This window comes from Oryzias melastigma, linkage group LG19 (genome assembly GCF_002922805.2).
Source record: "Oryzias melastigma strain HK-1 linkage group LG19, ASM292280v2, whole genome shotgun sequence".
NCBI lineage: Eukaryota > Metazoa > Chordata > Actinopteri > Beloniformes > Adrianichthyidae > Oryzias > Oryzias melastigma.
Window position 1 is genome coordinate 14392868 of NC_050530.1, and position 10398 is coordinate 14403265.

Here is a 10398-nt window from a genome sequence, read left to right on the forward strand (position 1 = left end):
CCCAATTGGGTTTGTCTGTAGTTTCCATGATGTTCCCACCTGTGTTTGCGCACATTGGCTTAAGTGGCCACTCACTTCACTAGCCAGCTGCCTGATAGACAGCGTAGCATGCTAGCGAGCTCCGCTGCCCAGGGGCCAGCACCCATAAGCCAATGTGGTCAAAAACAGGTAGGGACATCATGGAAACTACAGACAAACCCAATTGGGACCCACACTTTATGGCCACTTTTAAACCACCGGGCCTTGGGGGTAAGCCTCAAAACTTAAACAAGTTCAATTTTGACCAATCAGAAACTTGGATTTGGTAGTTACGTATGGGTGGCGTTCTTTTCAAAACATGGAACTATCAGCCATATTAAAACTGGTCATGGAGGAGAAATTATATAACAGCAAGTTTTTCATATATTGGAAGAGAACTGTGAAAGAAAAAATCTGGAGCAAGATTCATGAGCTTTGGACCGTTAGCCTCTTCCAACTGTGAGTTCATGAGCTGGTATCAGGTTTCAACAGTTCAGTGTGACTAAAGCTAAAGGTGCATTCAAGAACGCGTGTTAATGATAAATTGTTCTACATTTTTTGCTGGCAGCTGTATGTTAGATATCCCTGCAAATGCAGATCAGTCAGAACACTGAGGTCCACAGGACCATTTCCATACTGGATGGAACGTTTTAGAAGCAACATCTGTGGATCCTTTTGGAAAAATATAAGCAAACTAAAGACATCCAAGGGAGATTAGCGCTGATGTGTAGTTTGACAACTTAAAAACACAAGTAGGAAGTTGTTCAGATGAAGAACAACAGATTTCTGCGCCACTGGGATTTTGGTGACGTTTCTAAAATGTTTGGGGACAATGGTTAAGCTGAGGGAACCATTGGAAATGTCTTTCTAAACATCTGCTGGTCCATTATACAAGCTTTGGGAACATTTACTGGAAGATAGTCACTTTCTGGTTTTGGGATCTGAATAAAAGCAAATCACATCCTACTACTATTACCATTTGATCTGGTTCATGATCTAGTGGATTCCTACAGAGTCAGGCACAAAGACAAAAGTATGAATTAATAAAGGAATATAAACAGCTGTTAGGGAATCTTTGAGACTGGAAACATGTCAGCACATCTTTCAACATGTCATCAAGCTCAATTTAATCTAATAATATCTTCCCACGTTCTTCAAAGTCACTTTCAAAAATATTTTGTTTAATTAGCGCCATTCTATTTTTATCATGCCCTCACATGTTTAGCATTGTGGTTTTATCTTTCTGTTTTTTTGTAGTGCTTTTATGTCCTATCGAAAGCACTTTGAAGTGCCGTTTGTTGATGTACATAAGCAAGGACCTTGTCTTAAAGGGTACAGTTGTTGGTATAAAAACTCACGTATGCATAAAAACACGTCAATCTACTCTGCATTTGTTTTCGTTGGAAGAAAAGCTTTCAGTGTCAAAATTATGTACGTCTGTAAACATCCCGCTGGGGGACCCGTAAGATGAAAGCTGCTTCCTACCTCTTCAACTCGAAGGTGCCATGAACTTTGATCACAGGGAATGCAGACGTTTTAAAGCCTTCTTGCACAACTTAAAGGTCAAAATTTTCTTTGATTCTTAAACCTTGTTTTGCAACACACGCTAACGACCACACAAGAAAGGGAGGCCCTAATCGAAACACATGGTATTCTCCCGCGTCTCCTCGGTTTGGTAGCATGGGGCCTTTCTTCATTTGCTGTTTTGGCGTCTGCGGCAGGAAGGGTCCCTGCCGGCTGGCACTGAGGGTTTCTGAGAGGCGGCGGAGTGACTGACGACTCAGAGACTGTCCGTCTGTCAGACAGAGTGATGGCTTGGAGACGCTCGTTGACAGATCAGGCGAGACGAGAGGAAATAACAGAGGAGGAGGACAAAGAGGGACGCCTGGCAGCTTTGTCTCTCGCTCTGCTGAGATATGGGAAATGGGGCCAGTGGAAAAAAAACAGAAGTGCTTGTTTGGTGGCTGTGTTGCTTGTGGGTAATCAGACCTATACTTGTTGACGATGTTTTCCAAATGGTTGAAAGTGAAAAAATGTAGTCTATTATGCTCCATTAAGCTTTCATCCATCTGATGATATTCAGTGACATCAATGATAGTCTACAGCCAGTGTGAAAGCTCTCACCCTGGGACATAATGAACAGCCTAATCAGGCGAGTCTGTAATCAGCAAGTATCTTAATTAGGCTTGAGATGTTTGCTGAAGAGCAGGATTCTGCCCGGCTTCAATCAGTCAAAACTCAACCATCACTTTTTTGTGGAAAGACATATTGAAATACAAGTTTATTGTAATATCATGGAACTTTCATGACAATGTTGTCTCATAGAAGAGTTAGTTTCACATCAGAATAAGACATTTTCTTCATACAGTATCTAATGATGTACTTACAATGGTGTCACTCAATGTCAGCAGTACATCAGAAAACCCAATTAGTTTCTTTGTGTCCATCTGTCATTCAGCTAATGCACCAACCAGTCTGTAACACACAGAAGCTGCTCATTATTGGGCCAAGCTTCAACACATATAATAGTGAATACTAAGACACTGAAAAGACATCATGTGCCAGAGACCATCACCAGCCTCCTCATGGACTATTATAATAACTTCCAACTGAGGGTAACATCGGGAGCATCAACTTCTGCCTGGCAACGCCTGGAGAAGGGCATTATAACAGGCTGTACCATCTCAGTGCCACTCTTTTCCCTAGCTATGAACATGATTGTTAAATCAGCTGAGGTGGAATGTAGAGGCCCTATGTCAAGATCGGGCACTCGCCAGCCCCCCATAAGAGCATTTATGGACGACCTCACAGTGACTGCAACCTCAGTTCCTGGCTGCAGATGGCTGCTGCAGGGGTTAGAAAGACTCATCTCTTGGGCTAGGATGAGCTTTAAGCCTGCAAAATCCAGGTCGTTGGTCCTGAAGAAAGGCAGAGTAGCTGACAACTTCCGCTTCACCATCGGAGGGACACCAATTCCAACTGTGACAGAGAATCCTGTTAAGAGCCTGGGCAAGGTCTTCAACAGCTCCTTAAGAGACACAATCGCACTGCAGCAAACCAGGGAGGACTTGACAACATGGCTTGTAGCAATAGACAAGTCAGGACTTCCAGGAAAGTTTAAAACCTGGATGTACCAACACGGAGTCCTGCCGAGGCTCCTTTGGCCTCTACTCATCTACGAGGTTCCCATGTCAACCGTGGAGACACTGGAACGAACCATCAGCCAGTTCCTCCGAAGATGGCTTGGGCTTCCGCGATCTCTCAGCAGCATTGCCCTGTATGGCCATTCCACCATGCTGCAGCTTCCAATCAGTGGCCTGTCAGAGGAGTTTAAGGTCACAAGAGCCAGAGAGCTGATGATGTACCGGGACTCCTCCGACAAAAAAGTTTCTTCAGCAGGAATCAGGGTGAAAACTGGCAGGAAATGGAAGGCACAGGAAGCCGTCAACAGAGCCGAGGCACGACTGCAGCATAGCGTCTTGGTTGGCAACATTGCTGTGGGCCGAGCAGGATTAGGCAGATTTGTCAAACCCAGCTACAACAAAGCTAGAGGAAGAGAGAGAAGGCAAATGGTGCAAGACGAGATCAGAGCAGAGGTGGAGGAAGAGCGCCGGATCAAGATGGTGGCAATGTACCAGCAAGGTGCCTGGACAAAATGGGAGCACGTTGAAGAACGTAGAATCACCTGGTCAGAACTCTGGAGATGCGAACCACAGCACATCAAGTTCCTCATCCAGTCAGTATATGACGTTCTCCCAAGCCCAACCAATCTGCAGCGATGGGGCTTATCAGACACCGCGTTATGCCAACTGTGCCAGAAGAGAGGCACCCTGGAACACATCCTTAGCTCTTGCTCAAAGGCTTTGGTGGAAGGACGGTACCGCTGGCGTCATGACCAGGTCCTCAGGGCTCTGGCAGACACAGTCAGCGCAGCAATCACCAACTGTAAATACCAGCACACCTCCAAGCAGTTCATCACCTTCGTCAGAGCAGGAGAGAAGACATGGCAGCAGCCAAGTCCCACAGGAGGGCTTCTCACCACGGCACGGGACTGGAAACTCCAAGTCGACCTGGGAAGACAACTCAAGTTTCCAGAGCACATCGCGACCACTGCCTTGCGCCCAGACATGGTATTAACATCACAGTCTTCAAAGCAAGTAGTTCTGATTGAGCTCACTGTCCCCTGGGAAGACAGGATGGAGGAGGCCAATGAACGTAAGAGAGCCAAGTACGCTGAGCTAGTGGCTGAATGTCGCAGCAATGGCTGGAAAGCTCGCTGCGAACCAGTTGAAGTGGGGAGCCGGGGTTTTGCTGGTCAGTCCCTACCACGCACCCTCAAGCTCCTTGGGGTGAAAGGGCAGCTGTGCAGAAGAGCAATAAAAAACATCATTGAGGCTGCAGAGAAAGCCTCAAGATGGCTTTGGATTCGGAGGGGGGATCCATGGAGTAGTGGGCCACTTGGACACAAGTCAAGGGCTGATCACCCCTGGCTGGGTCGCCCGAGCGAGGGTGTTTGATGATCAAAGACCCGAAACACCCCATGACCTCGGGTTCATCACTGATGATGTGTCCAAGTAGCACCTAGTGGTGTATTTAGAACTTCCATATCTGGCCTTGCCAGTGACCGCCAGGAAAGACTGGACGACAACCATGAATAGGATGGTGACGACTGGAGAGACAGTTGACCGCACGGAAAGACGGCAACTGGGGCAGTAAGGGCTAGCACCCCAAATTGCAGCTCCTGTGAAGGAGCACCCAAACCAAGCTACAAAGAACCCTTCTGAACAATACCCCCAGGGATTCCCGAGAGGGGGGGAGAATGAGAATCCCAATCGGACAGATCTTTTGGTAACGATATCAGCTAATGGACAATCGACTACGAGCACAGCCTGTATTTGCGGCAAGGTGTGCAAGAACCCGACAGGCCTCAAAATCCATCAGACCAAAATGGGGTGCCTAAAGGGAGGACGAGTAAAGCAACGCACAGAGGCAGTGGCATGCACAAGTGAAGTGCGCGTCATAGACCCTGGTCAGACGGAGGAGGAGCCAGGCCCGGAGTTACCCCACAGTGCCCGGAACCTCCGAGCTGCATTAGTCCCCCTACAGATAGGAAAACCAGAACATCATCGGGTGAAGTGGCCTGCTGCGAACAACAAGGAGTGGCATCAGTTTGACGAGGACGTGGATAAGATTATGGAGATTACATCGACGGGCAATGCAGATCAAAAACTCCGGGCAATGTGCACCATCATAATGAGCATTGGCGCGGAGAGGTTTGGGGTGAAAGAAAAAACGAGTAGCAAACCAGCAAGACCCAACAGGCGGGAGCACAAGATCAGTCAGCTGAGGCAAGAACTAAAAACCCTGAAGCGCAAGTTCAGAACAGCAAAGGTTGAGGAAAAGAGTGCCTTGTCTGAGCTCAGGGTGTTTTTACGAAGAAAGCTCATCACACTCAGACGGGCAGAACAGCACAGAAGGAAGGGAAAGGAGAGGGCCAAGAAGCGCAAGGCATTCATCTCAAACCCATTCGGCTTCACCAAGCGATTACTGGGACAGAAGAAGAGCGGCAACTTGTCGTGTCCTGTAGAGGAGATTAACCAATACCTCAACGTCGTCTTTAGCGATCCATCAAGGGATCAAGATCTTGGCCCATGTAAGGCACTGATAAAACCACCGGAGCCTGTGGTCCAGTTCAACACCTCTGAGCCCACCTTGAAAGAAGTCAAAGAAGCAGTGTTGGCAGCAAGATCAAGCTCCTCCCCAGGTCCCAGTGGAGTCCCATACAGAGTCTACAAGCAGTGCCCCAAGCTCCTGGTGCGACTATGGAGGCTCATCAAGGTGATCTGGAGAAGGGGTCGGGTTGCTGACCAGTGGAGGTCTGCAGAGGGAGTTTGGATTCCAAAAGAAGAAGAGGCCAGTAACATTGACCAGTTTCGGATCATCTCACTGCTGTGTGTTGAGGGGAAGGTTTTCTTCAAAATAATGTCTCAACGGCTAATGGAATTCCTCCTGAAGAATGGCTACATCGACACCTCAGTACAGAAGGGGGGTGTCCCAGGTGTACCAGGATGCCTAGAACACACCGGGGTGGTATCCCAGCTGATCCGGGAGGCAAGGGAAAGCAGAGGAGATTTGGCAACACTCTGGCTGGACCTAACAAATGCCTATGGATCCATCCCCCACAAGCTTGTCGAAACGGCACTGAAAAGACATCATGTGCCAGAGACCATCACCAGCCTCCTCATGGACTATTATAATAACTTCCAACTGAGGGTAACATCGGGAGCATCAACTTCTGCCTGGCAACGCCTGGAGAAGGGCATTATAACAGGCTGTACCATCTCAGTGCCACTCTTTTCCCTAGCTATGAACATGATTGTTAAATCAGCTGAGGTGGAATGTAGAGGCCCTATGTCAAGATCGGGCACTCGCCAGCCCCCCATAAGAGCATTTATGGACGACCTCACAGTGACTGCAACCTCAGTTCCTGGCTGCAGATGGCTGCTGCAGGGGTTAGAAAGACTCATCTCTTGGGCTAGGATGAGCTTTAAGCCTGCAAAATCCAGGTCGTTGGTCCTGAAGAAAGGCAGAGTAGCTGACAACTTCCGCTTCACCATCGGAGGGACACCAATTCCAACTGTGACAGAGAATCCTGTTAAGAGCCTGGGCAAGGTCTTCAACAGCTCCTTAAGAGACACAATCGCACTGCAGCAAACCAGGGAGGACTTGACAACATGGCTTGTAGCAATAGACAAGTCAGGACTTCCAGGAAAGTTTAAAACCTGGATGTACCAACACGGAGTCCTGCCGAGGCTCCTTTGGCCTCTACTCATCTACGAGGTTCCCATGTCAACCGTGGAGACACTGGAACGAACCATCAGCCAGTTCCTCCGAAGATGGCTTGGGCTTCCGCGATCTCTCAGCAGCATTGCCCTGTATGGCCATTCCACCATGCTGCAGCTTCCAATCAGTGGCCTGTCAGAGGAGTTTAAGGTCACAAGAGCCAGAGAGCTGATGATGTACCGGGACTCCTCCGACAAAAAAGTTTCTTCAGCAGGAATCAGGGTGAAAACTGGCAGGAAATGGAAGGCACAGGAAGCCGTCAACAGAGCCGAGGCACGACTGCAGCATAGCGTCTTGGTTGGCAACATTGCTGTGGGCCGAGCAGGATTAGGCAGATTTGTCAAACCCAGCTACAACAAAGCTAGAGGAAGAGAGAGAAGGCAAATGGTGCAAGACGAGATCAGAGCAGAGGTGGAGGAAGAGCGCCGGATCAAGATGGTGGCAATGTACCAGCAAGGTGCCTGGACAAAATGGGAGCACGTTGAAGAACGTAGAATCACCTGGTCAGAACTCTGGAGATGCGAACCACAGCACATCAAGTTCCTCATCCAGTCAGTATATGACGTTCTCCCAAGCCCAACCAATCTGCAGCGATGGGGCTTATCAGACACCGCGTTATGCCAACTGTGCCAGAAGAGAGGCACCCTGGAACACATCCTTAGCTCTTGCTCAAAGGCTTTGGTGGAAGGACGGTACCGCTGGCGTCATGACCAGGTCCTCAGGGCTCTGGCAGACACAGTCAGCGCAGCAATCACCAACTGTAAATACCAGCACACCTCCAAGCAGTTCATCACCTTCGTCAGAGCAGGAGAGAAGACATGGCAGCAGCCAAGTCCCACAGGAGGGCTTCTCACCACGGCACGGGACTGGAAACTCCAAGTCGACCTGGGAAGACAACTCAAGTTTCCAGAGCACATCGCGACCACTGCCTTGCGCCCAGACATGGTATTAACATCACAGTCTTCAAAGCAAGTAGTTCTGATTGAGCTCACTGTCCCCTGGGAAGACAGGATGGAGGAGGCCAATGAACGTAAGAGAGCCAAGTACGCTGAGCTAGTGGCTGAATGTCGCAGCAATGGCTGGAAAGCTCGCTGCGAACCAGTTGAAGTGGGGAGCCGGGGTTTTGCTGGTCAGTCCCTACCACGCACCCTCAAGCTCCTTGGGGTGAAAGGGCAGCTGTGCAGAAGAGCAATAAAAAACATCATTGAGGCTGCAGAGAAAGCCTCAAGATGGCTTTGGATTCGGAGGGGGGATCCATGGAGTAGTGGGCCACTTGGACACAAGTCAAGGGCTGATCACCCCTGGCTGGGTCGCCCGAGCGAGGGTGTTTGATGATCAAAGACCCGAAACACCCCATGACCTCGGGTTCATCACTGATGATGTGTCCAAGTAGCACCTAGTGGTGTATTTAGAACTAAGAGTGAGGACAAAAAAGCAACTTAAACTCAAACTTTGACCCTTCCACAAGACACACTTTGCTTTAATGGGTTCGAATTTTAAAATGCGTTTTTTGGTCATATAGTTTAGGATTAGGAAATAGAGTAGCTGCCTCTAAGTTTAGTATTGGCAGTTCAAATTTCAGCTATTCAGGTAATTTTTTGCAGTGTCCTTGGGCAAGTCACATATCCCTTGATTGCGTTACCCGGCAACACTCTTCCCTCCTCAGCATATGTATATGACTGATGCTTTTATCTAGAGTTACTTAAAAAAAATTAATAACAAAAAGGCCAGGATAAGAAGGAAACTCGTAGGAAAGGGAGCAACACAAGTGCAAAATAAGAATGTAATGAGGAGAATAAGATTAGAGCACAAGCAACACGTGTCATGTGTGTTAAACTCAAATTAGATCAAATTTCATTGTCCATGTGGATAGCGACAATAAAGGCTTATCTGTTTGAAAAAGTATTATTTTTGTTTTATCTTTTTTAGACCTATTTACCTTAGCATGTTTGCACACATGAGATAATTTGTAGTGGATTTATTTTGAAACTCAAAAACTGTCATGTAAACTTTCCTCGGTGGAGAGACTCTGGACATTTGCAACATGCTAACAAGCCTCACCTGACATTCTAGCAAAATACAACACTAATACATGGTACAGCACATCATGAAGAAGAGGGCTGTCATCTCCATGTCTGAGATGACACTTGTTGGAAAAAAAAATTACAATATAATCATAAATGCATAAATATTCCAAATGCTACAATGTTCATGATATTATCTCATTGAGATAAATGCATGCTATATTTGGAATACTGAACGCTATGGATGTTTTTTGAGCCATAATTCAAAGTATTATCCAATTCTCAATTGACAATTCAATTTGGAATTTAATCATGCACTTGAAAATGCATTTTTCAATATGCGATTGAGGCTTTTAATATGAAAATACATTTTGCAATTTTGAATTTAATAGTAAAAATTTCACTTCAATGTTACAATTGAAAATATATATATTGAAACCTGTAAAGTAAGATTAAAACTGTTTTAAGGCTGTAAACCCCATCACAATACACTATCCACTTTTCTCAGACATACACGAACATTTTTACATTTTTCTCTCTTGTTTTATCTCTTAAAGCTCAAACTTTCATAGAATTCAGATTTATAGAATGAAAAGACCTACAGAGATTGAAAAGGCCTACAGCCAATCAGGATGCAAAACATCACACAGTATAATAAATCTTTTAAAAAACATGCAGAATTGTAGTGAAAAAATCAGTAAAATAGTGAGACCACAAAAGATGAAGTGCGATATAGCAAAAAAAATGCAATTAAAAAGCTAAGGTGCCCATACCACGATGCAGGAAAGTCCTGTATATCACTTCATCATTATATCAATTCCAAATCACATTCATTGCAGTTTAATTTTCTCATTATAGCTCTGTGCCAATTACTCGCAGTCTTTCAAGCTACCCGTCTGACTTGATGCAAGGTTAAGATGTCCCAAGCTAAATTTGCACCTTGCACTGTGGAAAAGTTGAAATCATTTGCATGTCCTCCTCTGCAGAACAGTCAATCATCCAAGTGTCAGGCAAAGTGCTTCTCCAGGGGTCACACGTGGTTTTCACTGTCAAGTTTACCCCCCTCCAGGCCCCGCAAATCCAGGACAAGGAGCAGCACTGAGACACATTAGCATAAATGCTTTCCTTCCTTTGCTCCTTCTCCTCCTTTCATCTGCCCTTCATACATTAGCTGACAAGTTATTTCCCCCGTATCGAAACTAATTGGCCCGCCTCAGAAATAAGCTTTCGCAGCTTGATTACTTTTCTTCTTGTTGTATTGGCTGAAGGCAGCTCCATCATGGTTTTAGGGGCATTTCAATCGTGCGCTATTGTGTTGGAAATGTTTTTTCAGATTGATAACTGGATTTCGATGCAGTGAAACCTTTTCCAGTTTCCTGCTCTCGTGGAATGGTGACCTCTCCAGGATGCACCATAGACCCTTCACTGCAGTGGTCCCCAACCTTTTTCAGGCCACGGACCGGTTTATAGACGATATTTTCACGGAGGTTGGCATATTTAAGCTTCCGGTTTC

General features: G+C 46.5%; 2 protein-coding genes across 2 annotated transcripts; both read left to right on the plus strand.

Moving 5' to 3' along the window:
- Window positions 1-1828: 1828 nt before the first annotated feature.
- LOC112154399 lies at window positions 1829-4569 on the plus strand. Its single transcript, XM_024285295.2, has 2 exons — window positions 1829-1997; window positions 2548-4569. Exons 1-2 carry the CDS (start codon window positions 1829-1831, stop codon window positions 4533-4535), a joined length of 2157 nt encoding a protein of 718 aa, XP_024141063.1. The 3' UTR covers window positions 4536-4569.
- A 369-nt stretch (window positions 4570-4938) lies between these two features.
- Window positions 4939-8503, plus strand: LOC112153877. Its single transcript, XM_024284334.2, has one exon. The coding sequence runs from the start codon at window positions 4966-4968 to the stop codon at window positions 8191-8193; it is 3228 nt and encodes a 1075-aa protein (XP_024140102.1). The 5' UTR covers window positions 4939-4965; the 3' UTR covers window positions 8194-8503.
- Window positions 8504-10398: the final 1895 nt, after the last annotated feature.

What these genes read in the sequence shown, in the direction of transcription:
- LOC112154399 (XM_024285295.2), top strand. Translation starts at nt 1,829, where the DNA reads ATGGCTTGGAGACGCTCGTTGACAGATCAGGCGAGACGAGAGGAAATA. An exon ending in GGTGGCTGTGTTGCTTGTGG is followed by an intron (nt 1,998 to 2,547) that starts GTAATCAGACCT and finishes CACATATAATAG; the next exon opens with TGAATACTAAGACACTGAAA.
- LOC112153877 (XM_024284334.2), top strand. Translation starts at nt 4,966, where the DNA reads ATGGGGTGCCTAAAGGGAGGACGAGTAAAGCAACGCACAGAGGCAGTG.